The sequence below is a fragment of the Mus caroli genome, unplaced genomic scaffold (genome assembly GCF_978045245.1).
Source record: "Mus caroli unplaced genomic scaffold, Mus_caroli_1 scaffold_6, whole genome shotgun sequence".
Lineage (NCBI taxonomy): Eukaryota > Metazoa > Chordata > Mammalia > Rodentia > Muridae > Mus > Mus caroli.
The window spans coordinates 39663897-39680173 of record NW_028227261.1 but is presented as its reverse complement, the minus strand read 5'-3'; the positions used below and the strand labels follow the sequence as shown (position 1 = coordinate 39680173).

General features: G+C 50.5%; 2 protein-coding genes and 4 non-coding genes across 6 annotated transcripts; 1 reads left to right on the top strand and 5 right to left on the bottom strand.

Moving 5' to 3' along the window:
• The first annotated feature begins 2625 nt into the window (after positions 1-2625).
• Positions 2626-6097, top strand: Best4 (bestrophin 4). Its single transcript, XM_021161228.2, is given in 15 exon segments — positions 2626-2777; positions 2862-2902; positions 2905-2950; positions 3624-3671; positions 3673-3749; positions 3752-3841; positions 3970-4019; positions 4021-4098; positions 4587-4652; positions 5111-5135; positions 5138-5298; positions 5428-5499; positions 5589-5687; positions 5689-5747; positions 5839-6097. Coding segments are annotated over 15 exon segments (1323 nt in total).
• A 5701-nt stretch (positions 6098-11798) lies between these two features.
• Positions 11799-14283, bottom strand: Rps8 (ribosomal protein S8). The gene is made up of 6 exons (XM_021159979.2): positions 14149-14283; positions 13653-13759; positions 13086-13185; positions 12611-12786; positions 12277-12406; positions 11799-11952 (listed from the first exon to the last, which is right to left on the bottom strand). The coding sequence occupies exons 1-6, from the start codon at positions 14150-14152 to the stop codon at positions 11843-11845; spliced, it is 627 nt and encodes a 208-aa protein (XP_021015638.1). The 5' UTR covers positions 14153-14283; the 3' UTR covers positions 11799-11842.
• On the bottom strand, positions 12057-12126 carry LOC115030962 (small nucleolar RNA SNORD38). The gene has a single exon (XR_003836556.1). It is a non-coding gene; the product is annotated as a small nucleolar RNA SNORD38 (small nucleolar RNA).
• LOC115030963 (small nucleolar RNA SNORD38) lies at positions 12488-12555 on the bottom strand. The gene has a single exon (XR_003836557.1). It is a non-coding gene; the product is annotated as a small nucleolar RNA SNORD38 (small nucleolar RNA).
• Positions 13264-13367, bottom strand: LOC115030965 (small nucleolar RNA SNORD46). Its single transcript, XR_003836559.1, has one exon. It is a non-coding gene; the product is annotated as a small nucleolar RNA SNORD46 (small nucleolar RNA).
• On the bottom strand, positions 13851-13929 carry LOC115030957 (small nucleolar RNA SNORD55/SNORD39). Its single transcript, XR_003836551.1, has one exon. It is a non-coding gene; the product is annotated as a small nucleolar RNA SNORD55/SNORD39 (small nucleolar RNA).
• Positions 14284-16277: the final 1994 nt, after the last annotated feature.

Sequence of the window (16277 nt, the reverse complement as noted above, 5' to 3'; positions counted from 1 at the left end):
GAGAGAGAGAGAGAGAGAGAGAACCAAAGGGCTGAGAATTCAGCTCATTAGGTAGAATGCTTGCCTAACATGCTCGAGGCCCTGGGTTCAGTTCCCAGTACAGCATAAAACTGGGTGTGAAGCTGGGCATGGTGGCGCACGCCTTTAATCCCAGCACTCGGGAGGCAGAGGCAGGTGAATTTCTGAGTTCGAGGCCAGCCTGGTCTACAGAGTGAGTTCCAGGACAGCCAGGGCTATCAGAGAAACCCTGTCTCGGACAAAAAAAAAAAAAAAAAAAAACAACAAAAAAACCTGGGTGTGGCCATACACACCTGCAATCCCAGCTCTTGAGAATTGAAAGCAAGAAGGTCGTGAATCCAAGGTCATCCTCACCTACACAGGCAACTGGAGGTCAGCCTGGGCTACATGAGACTCATCCCACTCCCATCCCCGACACAATAGCTAGAGCTAGACCAGACTTCATGGTTGCTTATTGCTCCTCTGAGAACTTTACATAGTAACTAATATTTCCAGCAACTCAGTGAAACTGGTACTGTCATCGCCATTTCTTCTCGGTGAAATTCATTGATCAAGCATACAGAAGTTTGCTGGTATTCTGGCGTTTGTCTGTGAGCCTAGCACTTGGAAGGTGAAGGCAGGGGGCTCAGGAGTGTAGCTCCATGGTCAGCTACACGGAGAGTTTGAGGCTGGCCGGGGCTGCGTGAAACCCTGTCACAATAGACAAAGAGTTTGTCTGTCTGAGGTCATGAAGCTGGGAGAGCTTGGGAATGCAGACCGGCTGGCTGCACACCCCTGATGTTAGGTACTCAGCTGTATGACCAACTTCCCTGTGAGGAGGGGAGGGCGCTGGTGGGAAGGACCAGCAAGAAGAACATGGAGAAGCAGGGCAGGGCGCATGACTTATAGACGGAATGGTTCCCTTTCTGGGGTCATAAAGCAGGACAAGAGATCCATCCTCAGTGGGAAGGGAGATAAGCTGGGGGGATGATCGTCCTTCCTGGGCAGCAGCTCCAGGTCACGAACTTTTTATCCTAACTCTGTGGGAAATTCACAAACCAGAAAGCTGGTAACAGGTTCAAGTGTGTGAGGGCCGTGAAGGTGCGGGGCACAGGATCTCAAGGAGGAGATGGAGAAAGGAAGGAAGGAAGGAAGGAAGGAAGGAAGGAAGGACAGAAGGATGGGAAGGAGGGAAGGCAAGAGAAAGGAAAGAAAGGGTAAAAACCAAGGTAGGATATGGACAGAATCCCTCCAGCAAGCAGGGCTTCTGCCCTCTGTAGGCCTTGCATACACACAGGGCACACACACACACACACACACACACACACGCACGCACGCACGCACGCATCCACACACCCAAGACAGTCAAGAGAGAAAGAGTCCCTGAGAGTATCCAGGAGTTAAGATGGTTTCACAGAACTTAAAGAGATGTACCTCATGGTCCAAGTCCTTAGATTCATGACCTCTTTAACACTGTGGCATGGAAATGGCCTGACTAGGACCCCAGAGCCTGGGACAGGAGCCTGGCCCTGTGTTGAAGCCACTGGTACCAAGGACACTGATCTTGGTGCCCAAGTCCTGCTCTAGGGTCCAAACAGAGCCCATCTAGCCTGAAGCTGTGGCATGGTCTCCTGCCTCCAACACCACGACCTAGCTGTGTGACTTTGGGGAAGTCACTCTCCTCTTGGAACCTACTCTGAGAAACTGGGATGATTCCTGAATGGCGAGGATGTGATGAAGAGCCCACGCAAAGAAAAAGAATGTTGTTCTTGGCACAGTGTCTGTCTGTCTGTCCCTTAGTACTCAGTGATCAGCAGCTGAGAGTTACCACAACAGTTTACCCTGAACTGTCATCTCACTTGGAGCATAAAATAATCCTCCCTATTGTCTCTAGCTTAAAGGACATGGTATCACCTGTGAAATGTAGGGTGAGGACACATGGTCACTCAAAGTCCAGACCAGCCCCACAAGGCTAGCAGCACACGCCCAGTTCCCAGGAGTAGCTGTGTGACCGCCTCCATCCATCATGTCGGCAGCTACTTAAGATCGGGAAGAATGGGGTCTGGTCCAGTTCCTCCAGGCTGCGGCTCAGAACAGGTAGGCAGGTGTGAGTGGGGATTAGAGGGCCCTGGGACTTGGGAGACCGGGTAACCAGGTGTGGAGGGGACGCTCCAGGGGAAAGTGGAGCCTCTGGGCTGCAGTTGGTTGTGTTTGTTTTGAGACAAGGTCTTGCTCTATAGCACGGGCTATAGAACTCGAGATCTCCTGCTAGGAGTGCTGGGCTTGCAGATGCGCACCATGGCACCTAGTAAGCTGAGGCTCTGATCCTCAACACTTCAGAATCTACTTATCCCAGCTCCAAAGGCAGAAGGGTTGTGGAAAACCTCTGTGAGGGGCACAGAGCTCAGCTCCACTTCACCCAACTCCATCCTGGTTTTACCCATGTTCTGCAGGGGACTCTTTAGACTTTGTCCTATCGTTTTTTTAGCCCCTTGTCTACCGACACAGGGTGAAGATGAGCGGTCAGAGATGAAGGAACTTTGCTCAAGGTGCTAGGTTTAGTGGTAGGATAACAAGCAGAGAAGAGGACAGACAGTTCTGTGACCTTCTGTACCAGGCCCCAGCACCATGACGGCGTCTTACACTCTCCGAGTGGCAGAAGCATGCTTCAGAGCCTTCTCTGGCTTGCTCTTCCGCTGGAGGGGCAGCATTTACAAGCTCCCGTACAAGGAGTTCCTGCTATTCTGCGCCTTGTATGCTGCCCTCAGCATCACCTACCGGTGAGGGCAGCACTGAGCCCTGGCATGCGGGGACCTGTACCGCCTGCCTCCTTCCAACCCAGGTTTCTGCCTGACATTCCTTAGGCTGTTGCTGAGCCAGGAGCAGAGACACATTTATGCCCAGGTGGCCGATACTGCACCCACTCAGCAGAGCTCATCCCCTTGTCCTTTGTGCTGGCTAAGGACCCTCCTAGTTCTCCCTGGTATCCTGACCATGTTTTCTGACCTTTGGGCTGACTTGACAACTCTGAGCAGCTTGGCCTGTGGTTAACCAGTAGACAGAAGGGCTAGATCCCGGGTCCACAGTTTCCTCTGGGGCATTACTTGTCTGTCATTTCTGGACCCTCAGTCTTCACTGGCACAAAGACACTCACTGGCCTTATAACCCCTCTCTGGTTATACATCGGAATCTAGAGAGAAGGGATCCCTACCCTCATGGAAAAGTCTTAGACTCAGTAATCTCCTGGCCTCAAACCCCACCTCCCTCTTCCCTGCAAGTTGGCATTCTTTTTTTTTTTTGTTATATATTTATTTTATGTATATGAGTACACCATTGCCCTCTTCAGACACACCAGAAGAGGGCGTCAGAGCTCATTACAGATGGTTGTGAGCCACCATGTGGTTGCTGGGACTTGAACTCAGGACCTACGGAAGAGCAGTCGGATGCTCTTACCCACTGAGCCATCTCACCAGCCCGCAAGTTGGCATTCTTTGTGTCTTCCTGGCCCGGCTTTCCCAGCAAGTCCCACTTCTAATGGGACTAGAAGGGCGCTAGAATCCAATGCAGTATCTCAACCGCTTTTGAGGGCCTGGAACCCTTTCTGTCTCTGTTACCCATGGTGACCCACTAGGTTTCTACGTGACTTTGTTGGCGAACCGTTGGTGGTCTCAGTACAAGCATTCCACTGCCGGACCAGTTAATGTGTGTCTCGGCCAGTGTGCACGGTGTGGACCAGAGTGGCTGCTTGCTACGGGCTATGCCAACCTGGCATCGGTTTTGGTGCTACGTTCGGTGAGCACCCGTGTACTCAAGCGCTTCCCCACCATGGAGCATGTGGTGGAAAGGTCTGACCTTTAGGGGGCGCTCTAGGATTCCAGGGAGGCCAATGGGTTTAAGGGAGAACAGCCAGCTACACAATCACTGGCGCCCCCTGGCGGTAGAGGACTCTGCATTTACCTCCCTCACCCTGGCCAGGTTTCATGTCTCAAGAAGAGAGGAAAAAGTTTGAGAGCTTGAAATCTTGACTGTAACAAGTACTGGGTCCCTTGCGTCTGGTTCACTAACCTGGCCGCCCAGGCCTGCAGGGATCTCATACTGGAAGTCAGTTTAGGATTTGGATCCTTGGCTCTCCTTTCTCTATCGTCAGATTAATGTTTTTGGTACTTAAAACGTACTAGGCACCAACTATATACCACACACTCTTTTAGAGGGGATCTAGGATTACTCTCCATAGCTCAAGCTTGCCTGGAACTCACTATTTAGCCCAGGCTGGCCCTAAACACATGGCAATTCTGCCACCATCTAGACATTTTGGAAGCATGTGTTTACAACTGGCTCAGTCCTCAAAACAACCCTTGGGACAAGTGCTACTATCACCCCCTTTCACAGGTAAGGAAACTGAGGCCAGCTCCAAAATACGAATTTTTTGCTAATTTCCTAAATTGTTATCAGAAGCACTCCAGGCTGGTACCACCTGACAGCAGGGGAGCCTCAGGCCTGGCCCAGGTCTGCTGTGTGTGGAGTCTCGTGTTCTCTTCCTCATCCTCCTTCTCTGTCTCCTGTGCCCTCCCTTTCATCCTCTTCTCTAGGAGCTGAACAAGTGCAGCATGCTATTCCACTATGACTGGATCAGCGTCCCCCTGGTCTACACCCAGGTAACTGCCCAGCGCAGGTGCCGATTGGATGTTCTCAGGTGTGGGAGATACCGAGGGGCAGAGAAGGCTCTTCTCTTCACCCGGGCCAACTCAGTCTCAGGAAGGACTGAGCTGCTGAGGACCGTCCTCAGAAACTTTCCTCCCAACCCACCACGATGACCTGCCAGGCATGGAGAAACACATCTTTAAAATCCCAACACTTGGGAGACAGAGGCAAAAGGATCTCTGTGAGTTCAAGGCCAGTCTGGTCTACATAAGCAAGCTCTAAGACAGCCAGGACTACATAGAGCCCCTGTCTCAAACAAACACACAAAGCAAGCAGAACAGAGGATGAGCCTGCCCTCTTGCTACTGCTGCCCAGTCACATGCGTAACTGCTTGTCAGACTTCTTCAGGCCCAGAGACAGGGACAACACTTCTTGCTGTCCCAGTGCCCAGTCCTGGCTTTTCCCTCTTCAGGTGGTGACCATAGTTGTCTATTCCTTTCCCTGATTGGCCGCCAGTTTGTGGAGCCAGAAACGGGGGCTGGTAAACTTCAGGAGCCTCTGGAGCCAGGCAAGGAGGCCTCTCTAGCCCTGTGGGACGTGGATATGTTCATGCCTTTCACCACACTGCTGCAGTTTTTCTTTTGCGCTGGTTGGTTCAAGGCGAGTATGGCATCCTCTTTTGTAGAGGTGGGCACATATAACCACTATCTGCATACTGCAATGATGGGCAGTCGGGGCAACAGGGAGGGGGGCTTTGAGGCTAGAAGACACCATTTTTGCAATTCATAGGTGGTTGAACAGCTCACCAACCCCTAGAATGACGACTTTGAGACCAATCAGCTCATAGACTGAAACTTGCAGGTTAGGTGTGGGGTAGGGGCCCGGGGCAGAGATAGCCAGGTATGCAGAGAAATGCTCCTGGCCTACTGCTTGCCCTTCTGCTGGCTCAGGTGTCCCTGCTCTCTGTGGATGATAAGTACCAGAACCTGCCTCCCACTGAGCAGGATCTGTACTGGGATAAGGCCCAACCTCAGCCACCCTATACGGCGGGTGGCCATAGCTGCTGAGTCCCTGCATCCTTCCTTCCTGGGTTCCACTTTCAACCTGCGGTGAGTTGGGATTTGACATGACTGCCCTATGGGGTTACAAACAAGTCCTCCAGGAGTTATCAGTTGTCTTTGCCTGCCCTGGTGCCCGCAGCATGAGTGATGACCCTGAGCAGTGCCTGCAGGTGGAGGTGTCTCAGAGGTCCGACCTGCTGAGGCCTGCCACACAGACCCTGCAGCTGGGTGGCTTCCTGGGTGCAGGTGTGCCCTGGCACGCCATAAGCCTGCAAAACTTCAGCAGAGCGCATGGCGCTCCAGGACCTCTGCACTTCCAAATGGGCGATGAGGAGGCTGAGGGCCGCATCGATGAGGCTGTGGGTGAAGGACCTGACAGTGAAGCCCTGGATCTCTAATAATCCTTTCTGCGGTGGCCACCACCCCACCTTCTACCCCAGCTTCACTGGGTCTTTTTTTTTTTTTTTTGCTTTTTCGAGACAGGGTTTCTCTGTGTAGCCCTGGCTGTCCTGGAACTCACTTTGTAGACCAGGCTGGCCTCGAACTCAGAAATCCGCTTGCCTCTGCCTCCCGAGCACTGGGATGTGCGCCACCACACCCGGCTCTTCACTGGGTCTTTTTTTTTTTTTTTTGGTTTTTCGAGACAGGGTTTCTCTGTGTAGCCCTGGCTGTCCTGGCACTCACTTTGTAGACCAGGCTGGCCTCGAACTCAGAAATCCGCCTGCCTCTGCCTCCCGAGTGCTGGGATTAAAGGCGTGCGCCACCACGCCCAGCTTCTTCACTGGGTCTTAACACACAATTTAGTACAATTTTTCTGGACAGGGGCACTGGCTGTTGGGAAAAGCATTTGGGGACAACCCCTGAAAGCAAAGATGGCAGAGTGAGCTGGAGGTAGTGTTTATCAGTTTAGTCTAAATATTTGTTACCTTGACGGTTGTCAGGCATTGGAGAGTTAGGCCAGTGATCCAGAGTTGAGGAACCTGGGGCTGGAGAGATGGCTCAGTGGCTAAGGGCACTGACTGATCTTCCAGAGGTCCCAAGTTCAATTCCAGCAACCACATGGTGGCTCACAACCATCTATAATGGGATTTGATGCCTTCTGATGTGTTTGAAGACAGCTACCAGCACCCAAAATAATTCTTTAAAAATAGTCATGGGCTGGCAAGATGGGTCAGCTGTTAGGAGCACTGACTGCTCTTCCAAAGGTCCAGAGTTCAATCCCCAGCAACCACAGAGCTCCACAACCACTCATAATGAGATCTGATGCCTTCTTCTGGGGTATCTGCAGACAGACAGCTACAGTGTACTTACATGTAATAAATCTTGGAAGAAAAAAAAGCGTGCCTGGTGTCTAGCTCCACTCCCAGCCTGTGCTTCCTAGATTTAGTAGCTCAGGAAGTGGCATTCCCCCACCGCAAGGATGCTGCTGTGCTACTGGCCTGAGACAGCTATCTCAGAACCACATTCCTTACCCAGTAACTTCACTCTGAAGGCAGGTCAATGTGCTGACTTTACCTGGTCACAGTAAGAATATATCCATCTCTTTGTTGTGGGATTATGTTTAATTTGGTATTTGGCCCACCATTAAGAGCATGGTCCATGGAGACCATGGCGTTAAAACTTTTTACTCCTGCTTTCATGAAAGGATGGCTAAAGCCACAACAATGGAGGGATCTCACTAAATTGCCCAAGCTGACCTTCCCCTGCCTCAGCCTTCCAAGTAGATAGGATTACACTTTTTCAAAAATATTTTTTGGGCAACCTAAGTGCCACAGAGGCCATGCGGTGCCCTGGGACATTCTGTCTTAGACTTGAAAAGTGAGTTGTGAGCTGCCATGTGAGTACTGATACTGAGTCCTCACTGGAGGACCCACCTCTTGGCCCCTCCATTTTTTTTTTTCGTTTTTGAGACAGGGTTTCTCTGTGTAGCTGACTGTCCTGGAACTCACTCTGTAGACCAGGCTGGCCTCAAACTCAGAGTTCCATGTGCCTGTGCCTCCCAAGTGCTGGGATTAGAGGTGTACACCACCATGCCTGGCTCCAAATTAAAATGAAAACCGCACATTTATCAGTGCGTCTACACACATGGTCAGAGATCTTTTATAATTCTTCCACCCTGTGGGTTCCAGGGACTAGATCTCAGGTCACCAGGCTTAGAACCAGCTGCCTCTACCTGCTGAGTCATCTCAATGGCAATTAAAACGCATGAGGTGTATAGACCAGCACTGTGAAGGCTTCGGCAGGGGACCTCTGCTTGAGGCCAGCCAGTCAGCTTTAGTTTCAGCATAGCCTAGGCTACATAGAGATTTTACACTGTGCCCACAGATGCTCCACAGCATGTCCAATCTCAAATTGATGCTCTTTCCCTCCCCTTTGGGTTCAAATCCAGGCTGGGCACTCACCTCAATGACCAAACTATCCCACGGGTCCTAGCAGCATGTGAGGCCAGAAGACAATTTTTTTGGATTTCTCTTGTGCTTCTGGAAATTAGGGTTAGGTCACTTGGCTTGCATGACAAGTGTCTTTGCAGGTTGAGTCATTTATCAAAATCTCAAGTGTACAGACAATAGCACACCACAGTGATAATATTTCTATATAAGATCCCAAGCCGGGCGTGGTGGCGCACGCCTTTAATCCCAGCACTCGGGAGGCAGAGGCAGGCGGATTTCTGAGTTCGAGGCCAGCCTGGTCTACAAAGTGAGTGCCAGGACAGCCAGGGCTACACAGAGAAACCCTGTCTCGAAAAACCAAAAAAAAAAAAAAAAAAAAAAAAAGATCTCAAGATTAGGATTAATATAGAAAACATCTGCTTTTGCAGATGCTAATGAGCTGGGATAATATGTGTTTGAGAAGCCTGCCCCCACACCTGTGACTTATGCATCCCGGTGTTCTGACATGTTTTTGTGTCTGTGCGAGGTGTCAGATTCCCTGGAACCAAAATGACAAGAGTTGTGAGATGCCATGGTGGGTGCTGGGAGTTGAACCTGGGCCCTCTGGAAAACAGTGAGCTGCTGAGCCATTTCATCAACCCCTAGACATCCACTTGCTTGAAACATTTGAGCTTAAAATCCTGTTAAGAATATTAAATCCAAGCCGGGCGTGGTGGCACACATCTTTAATCCCAGCACTCGGGAGGCAGAGGCAGGCAGATTTCTGAGTTCGAGGCCAGCCTGGTCTACAGAGTGAGTTCCAGGACAGCCAGGGCTACACAGAGAAACCCTGTCTCGAAAAAAACCAAAACCAAACCAAACAAAACAAAGAATATTAAATCCCTGGGGCCTAGCAAACACATAAGTGGATGATCACAGTCAGCTACTGGATGGATCACAGGGCTCCCAATGGAGGAGCTAGAGAAAGTATCCAAGGAGCTAAAGAGATCTGCAACCCTGTAGGTGCAACATTATGAACTAACCAGTACCCTGGAGCTCTTGACTCTAGCTGCATATGTATCAAAAGATGGCCTAGTCGGCCATCACTGGAAAGAGAGGCCCATTGGACACGAAAACTTTATATGCCCAGTACAGGGGAACGCCAGGGCCAAAAAAATGGGAATGGGTGGGTAGGGAAGTGGGGGGGGGGAAGGGTATGGGGGACTTTTGGGATAACACTGGAAATATAATTGAGGAAAATAAGTAATAATAATAAAAAAAAAATATTAAATCCCAGCACTTGGGAGGCAGGCAGATTTCTGAGTTCAAGGCCAGCCTCTTCTACAGAGTGAGTTCCAGGACAGTCAGGGCTACACAGAGAAACCCTGTCTCAAAAAAACAAACAAAAAGACTATCAAATCCCAAATCTGCCTTGAAGTGGAGGACAGCTCATTAAACAATGTTTAACATCCATTAAGTTCAAAAAGGCAAGGCTTGGTGGCACACACTGCAGTGAGTTGGATCAGGAGTTATTATCCATGGCTACAGCCTAGGCCATGAGAACTTGTTTCAATAACTAAACCGCAAGACATGCATAGAAACAACCTGACAACATAGCCCTGGCTCTCCTACCAGTCTGAAGGCTAAGGCAAGATTACCACAAAACTGAAGCCAACCTGGGGCTACAGAGGGCACACTCAGCACTGGAAAGTGCTTGCTGGCTGGTGCTCTCAGAACTTGCTTAGTTCCCAGCACCCAGTCAGGTGGCTCCTAACCATCAGTACTTCAGCTCCTAGGGATGCAACACCCCCCAATCTAGAGGGAGGCAGTGGCTCAGGTTAAATGTGCTTAGATCTGACTGATGGGACTGAGCTGATGGTGCCCAGTGAGGGGCCACCCACCCACACACACACACAAACTTTTAAGGTCTGGAGAGAGCGCTCAGTAGTTAAGAGCACTAGCTGAAGACCTCAGAGCTCTAACACCCACAACAGCTCACTACCAGACAGTAGTTTCAGGGTCTAAGGACAGTGCACACGTGTGATGTACATTCCAGTTAGCAAAACAACTAAACACATGCAATGTAAAACAAATCAAAACAAAAACATTAAAAATTCTGTGCTAGTTGAGACCACGGGGAAGCTCAACTGAGCTCAAGAGCTGAAGGCTACAACATGCGCTCACACCTGTGACCAGTTTACAAACGCACACTTCCACAGACATAACCTGGAGGCCTGCTCAATGCCTGTCTCTAAAGCTGGTCACATGTGACTCGTGTCTTTTATCCCAGCACTCAGAAAGCAGAAGCAGGTGGATCATCCCCGTGAGTTCAAGGCCAGCCTGCTCTACATAGTGAGTCCAGGACAGTCAGGGCTGCATAGAAAAACCCTGTCTCAAAAACAAACCCCCCAACCCACTTATTAGGTGAGGCGTGATGGCACATACCTTTAATCCCAGCACTGGAGAGGGAAAAGCAAAATGAGTTCAAGGCTAGCCTGGTCTACTCGGGGAGTTTCTGATCAGCCAATCCAAATTCAGTGACACCACACCTCAAAAACAATCACACTTCAGTCTTAAAACCTTAACCATTCCCAGTCAGCTCTCTCCTTCCTACATTTCTGACAGACATAAACTCAGCAAACTGCAGCGGTGCTGGACCTGCCCAGCTGCAATGCTCCCCTCCCCCACCCAGAGGGCCAGATTAACCTTCCAGAACTGTAAGCAAGCTCCTGTAGGGCACACCCTTACTCAGCACTCACAAGAGGCAGAAGCTTCTGGGTCTTGGAATTCCAGGACAGATCTACCTCAGAACTTACCCTCAAAACAAACTTTGAATTGTTGGGAGGTCAAGACAATAAAATGCTAATTGCTATGCAAACATGGAGACCTAAATATAAACCTCCAAGCATCCACATAAAAGCCAGGTACAACAGAATACACCCGGAATCCCAGTCTTGGAGGGGACTTCTAGAGCTCACTGGCTAAATTGGCATTTCAGTTTAGTGAGATTTCTAAGGTGGAAGACACTCCCTTCTAATCTAACCTTGACACCCGTGTCCAAAGAGACACTGCGGCCAGTTACCTTATGGGGTAGCCCATTCACAAGTAAAACAATTCAACAGAAAAATTCGCTGTTAAAGCTATCAACAGTCCTCTTAGATAAGGTGGGTCTGGATCTCAGGAGCTGCTATCTGCCTGGCGTGGCCAGCCAAGGCCAAGTGTGCCTCAACCAAAAACCCCTAAACCACTCAGTAAGGCCATGCTCTAACCTAGAACCCACTCTTACATAACTGTCAGCTCTACAGTCCTGTCGCTGCTCCCCATTCAGGATTCTCTGCAGGTAACTTCAAAATCTACGAAAATCTCAACTGCTGGAAGACTCTCAACGTCAAAGTTCCCAGACCTTCCCGGAACCTGGCTGGAGGTGTAGCCAGCTCTGTGCTTAAGATGCACAGCACACACACACCAATTAAAGAACCCTCAAAACTCATGTCTGCAAAGGAAAGGGACAGCCTTTCTAGCCCTAATACAAGCATGGTTTACACACACCCTAATGCTGAAACTCAGAGCCCCTGCCACACCAATCCATACTCTAGGTTCCCAAAAGACCAGGGGAATTCTGGCTTTACTGGACTGGGCCCCTCACTACAGCTGCACAGCAGAGATGAATTTCCTCAGGTTTTGCTCAGAGAGCAGGAAAAAAACAGCCTCTCCAAACACCTAGACAACATACATATAGAACAGCAGACACCTTTATTACACTATGCATGAGGCTCATTTGCCTTTCCGGGCTTTGATCTTCCGAAGATAGAACTCCAGCTCCTTGCCTTCGAGCACATAGCCGTCTGCTCTGCCACACTGGCCTGGTCTTGAGGCAATACAGGCTGAAAGAGAACAGGCAGTCTTCAGTAAAGGACAAGACACTCCACACCACCTGTAGAAGCTCACACTGGCCTGACACCCAGAGGGTAGGCTTTGAGGCCAACTGTCTCCTCAGATAACTTCATCCTCACTTAAGAGATCAGCAGCAGAACTGGACAAAGTTCTCATCACCGAGACAGCACCGCCAGTCAGGGCACCATCCCCTGGCCCCAGCTACACACCCTGCTTTCCTAGCGTTTGCTCCCCACCCACACTCACATGTACCCCACTGAACCAGAAAGGGTCAAACCACCACTCCGCCAATCCCAGCTCCCCAGCCACCTCACCTAGAAGCTTGCCCTGCTGGAACTGCTCCTCCAGGAGACTGCTGATTTTGGCATTCTTTTTCCTTTCGTCGTATTTCTTTTGAATTTTCTTTGATCGTTTTTTGTTTAAAATCTCTTCCTCCTCAGGAGTCTGAATGAAAAGAATATGAATTGATTCGTCACCGGGAAGGTCACTAGCCTCCTTGAACCTCCCAAAGTCGCCATGCTTGCCTTCTTCAGCACTAAAGTATTCATCTCATTCCTTCAGTAGCAGAACTGGACAGTATTTTCATCACAAGAAGGCAGCACTCATCCCACCCCGAGCCAATCAACCCCTTACAGGAAGACAACGCACCAGCTTGGCCCCCTTCTTACGGCCCAGGGGCAGTGCATAGTGGGACTCGTACCACTGTCGGTACGGCGTGCTGTCAATAAGCACGATGCAGTTCTTCACCAGGGTCTTGGTGCGGACAAGCTCGTTGTTGGATGCATTGTAGACAACATCAATGATCCTTGTTTTGCGAGTACAACCTGCATACAAAAAGAGATTCACAATCCAGGGGCTGGGGCAGTTAATGTGTTCCAGGCCTGAATGCAGCATCCAGTACACACACACCTACCCACTTCCCCAGCAAGGGCAGAAGGGAATACCCAGCGTCAGTGCCTAAACTCCCTTCCTCCAGCCCCTTTTTTTTTAAAAACTACTGAGATCTTTTGTTAACATTCTCTAGAAAGCACCTCTCATTGCAGGAGTTAAGGGCAAAGAATTCTCCAACTACTTCATGATCTTTCAGCAAGGAACAAATTCAAATACTTCAACACCTACTTACACTCAGAGCCCCAGGAAAAGTTCCCCACATCCAATCTCAGGGCGCGGTACTTCTTATTGCCTCCTCGAACTCGGACTGTGTGTATGCGGCGAGGGCCAATCTAGAGAACGCAAGAAGGTCAGAACATGTGTCATCAAAAATAGAGGGGACTGGGAGAGGAACCCGAACCAGACGGAGGTAACAGTCAGTGTAACTATGACAAGTCCTTGCATTGGCAAGTGGTGTACAAGTGGCCAAGACGGCCATAACCACGCCTAAGGATACGTTTTCATCACCCTAGTTACCTCCAGGAAGAAAAACCAGACCCCCTCTAACACAGAAAGGATCCGAGTGAGGAACACAACCATCTTTCAGCTCTCCCATTCCTAGGCTCCAGTAGACCCTAAGCTTGGAGATCGGGGTGCACAGGCCCTGCACGTGGACACACATCCATGTCCAGTCCTCAGCACCGAGAAACGTGAGCCTTACAAAAGTGATCACAGCCACTCTTGTTCCCCCGCAAACACGCTCTAGCGCAGGGGAAGGCAGTCTCCCAGTCGTCCCCCCCCCCCCGACCCCCGCACGCACCTTCGTGTTGGCAGCGGGCCGTCCCAGCTCATACTTCCGCTTCTTGTGGTAGGGTTTTCGCTTACCCCCGGTCTTGCGGCGCTTGTGCCAATTGTCCCGAGAGATGCCTGTGTGTGGGAGCGAGGACGCAAGCCTGAGCAACCGGGCCTCGGCGCCGGCCACTCAGCCCGCTCCCGGGCCCGCGCTGGGCGGGCTGCCCGCACGCTCAGCTCTCCAAGGTTGGCTTCCCCACGACGCAGTCGGGAGTGTGCAGCATACCCGGGTGTCATCATCCGCGTGCGGCCCGGCCCGCGGCAGCCATGTTGGCCCGCTCGCAGCCCCGAACCCCGGAGGCGACCGCAGCGATCTCCACAGCCCCAGCCCACCGCAGGCCCTTGCCACGGCTGCCCGTGGCCCACGGTCGGGCCGAGCATGCGTCTGGCCGGGCTGGGAGGCAGGATGGAAACGGATGGAGCTCGCTCCCCCGCGGCCCGGCCCAGCCCGCAGCAACACTCACCCATCGCTCGGCGCTGGCTGGAAAGAGGAAGCGCAAAGCTTCACGGTCCGGTTTCTAAAACTCAGCCCCGCCTTCTTTACGTCTCTTCCGGTTGCCGGGAAGGACCTGGGGCCGCGGCGAGCCTAGGACGATAGCACAGGGGAGGGTCCTGCGGCGTGCGAACTCACGCGGACCCCGCCTCAACTCCCTTGACCTTGGGCGGTCTGGAGGGCCGGCTGCTTAAACTGAGCTATAGGGCACACTTGCCAGTTGTTGTGCTTGCATTTTGTCCTTTAAAAATTTTTTTTTTTGCTGGGCGTGGTGGCGCACACCTTTAATCCCAGCACTCGGGAGACAGAGGCAGGCGGATTTCTGAGTTTGAGGCCAGCCTGGTCTAAAAAGTGAGTTCCAGGACAGCCTAGGCTATACAGAGAAACCCTTTCTTGTAAAACCAAAAAAAAAAAAAAAAAAAGGAGGAAAAGTGAAGTAGAAGTTCTAACGCTTTGTTCACAGGTGGGCTTGACCCTGTATATGAACACACAAAATTAATGTGTATCTCTTACATGGCAGCAATTAGCAATCTAAAAAGGAAATTAAAAGTTCTGCCGGGCGTGGTGGCGCACGCCTTTAATCCCAGCACTCGGGAGGCAGAGGCAGGCGGTTTCTGAGTTCGAAGCCAGCCTGGTCTACAAAGTGAGTTCCAGGACAGCCAGGGCTATACAGAAAAACCCTGTCTCGAAAAACAAAAACAAAAAAACAACAAAAAACAACAAAAGTTCTGGAAAGACTGGTGCTGCACACTGTGCTCAGGGTCTCTTCAAAAGCATCAAGTGCTTAGGCGACTCACAATTCCTGAAATTCCAATTCCAGAGTATCTGACAATCTGGTCTGGCCCAGTGGGTCAAACCTGAAATCCAGCATTGAGACAGAGAAGGATCACCAGTTGAGGGCTAGCCTGAGCTAAAGAATGAGCTACTGCTCAGTGGGAGGAACAAGCGGCTGGCTGAGAGGAGAAACTGAGGCAAGAGAGGGTGACAGACGCCCCTCCAAGTGAAATAAGCAGAGGACATCGGGGCTCCAGCGTCAGACGTGATGAGAGCTCAGTACATTTTATTTCTTAAACTTAAACGTCGGCCTTGAATGTCAGTAAGGAAATTTTAATTTCGGGTTTGAACGTCTACTTTTAAAGGGACCTCTCACCTGACCGATTTCTTTTTGAATTTTAAACTTTAACTTCAAATGTTTTAAATTTTGATTCTGAGGTTTTTACTGCTCGTATCTGATTTTACACTTTTGAAGTGATTTTTAATTTTGTTTTAATATCATTTAATCGTTTTAAAAATGTTCTTGAGCCAGGCCTGAAGGCACAAGCTTGTGATTTGTCTTCCAAGTGCTGGGATTAAAACTGCATTACCACCCAGCTTTTTTGTTTGTTTGTTTTTGTTTTGAGGATTTTACATGCTCACAGTAACCCAGCCTAGCCTTGAACTCCTGGTAATCTTCCTGTGTCAGCCTTTCTGACTTGTGGAATTATAGGTGAGCTACCACATCCAGCTTTTCTGGATTGGCCTGACCTTGGGATTTGCCATAGTATCCCTCATAGCAGCAGCTGGGCCACTTCAGTGGTAAAGAGAATCTGCCACATGCAAGTCAGAGCCACCACCAATGTACCCGAGCTGGATTTGCAAGTTCCTGGTTCAGGAGACTGAAGGTCATGTACAAGAGACAGGTTTGTAGAACATCACAGATTGCAACTATAGCCAGCTGTCCAGCAACTTCTGCAAGATGGGTGTCGTGCAGAAGCAGGTCTTGCTCAGCAGTCAAAGCTCCCTCAGTCCTCAGCTCAGAAACCATAGGGCTCAGACCTTATAAGAACCACTTCATTGGTATGGCTGGGAGATGCAGCATCCATGGAAATGGTCTGTGGCAAGAAGTAACTTCTGCGTACCGCAAAGAAACTAGATGGGGGATTTTAGGAAGGTTTAGGGTGGGCCTGCCTGCTATTTCCCAGAAAGCCCTAGGTGTAAGCCTCAACAGTCCCTTCATAGGAGAGGCAAAGCCAAGGACTTTCACCCCTCAGCTCGTGGGCCAAGTCACTGTTTTACCCAATCTGAGCGCAACATGACCATTAAAACCCTGTAGAGACACCT

Excerpts from the sequence above, each read along its gene's own strand:
- Rps8 (XM_021159979.2), bottom strand. Across the intron at positions 13,186-13,652 it reads GGCCCGCTGCCAACACGAAG|ATTGGCCCTCGCCGCATACA; the intron begins GTGCGTGCGGGG and ends TGCGTTCTCTAG. Across the intron at positions 11,953-12,276 it reads CCAGCAGGGCAAGCTTCTAG|CCTGTATTGCCTCAAGACCA; the intron begins GTGAGGTGGCTG and ends GTTCTCTTTCAG.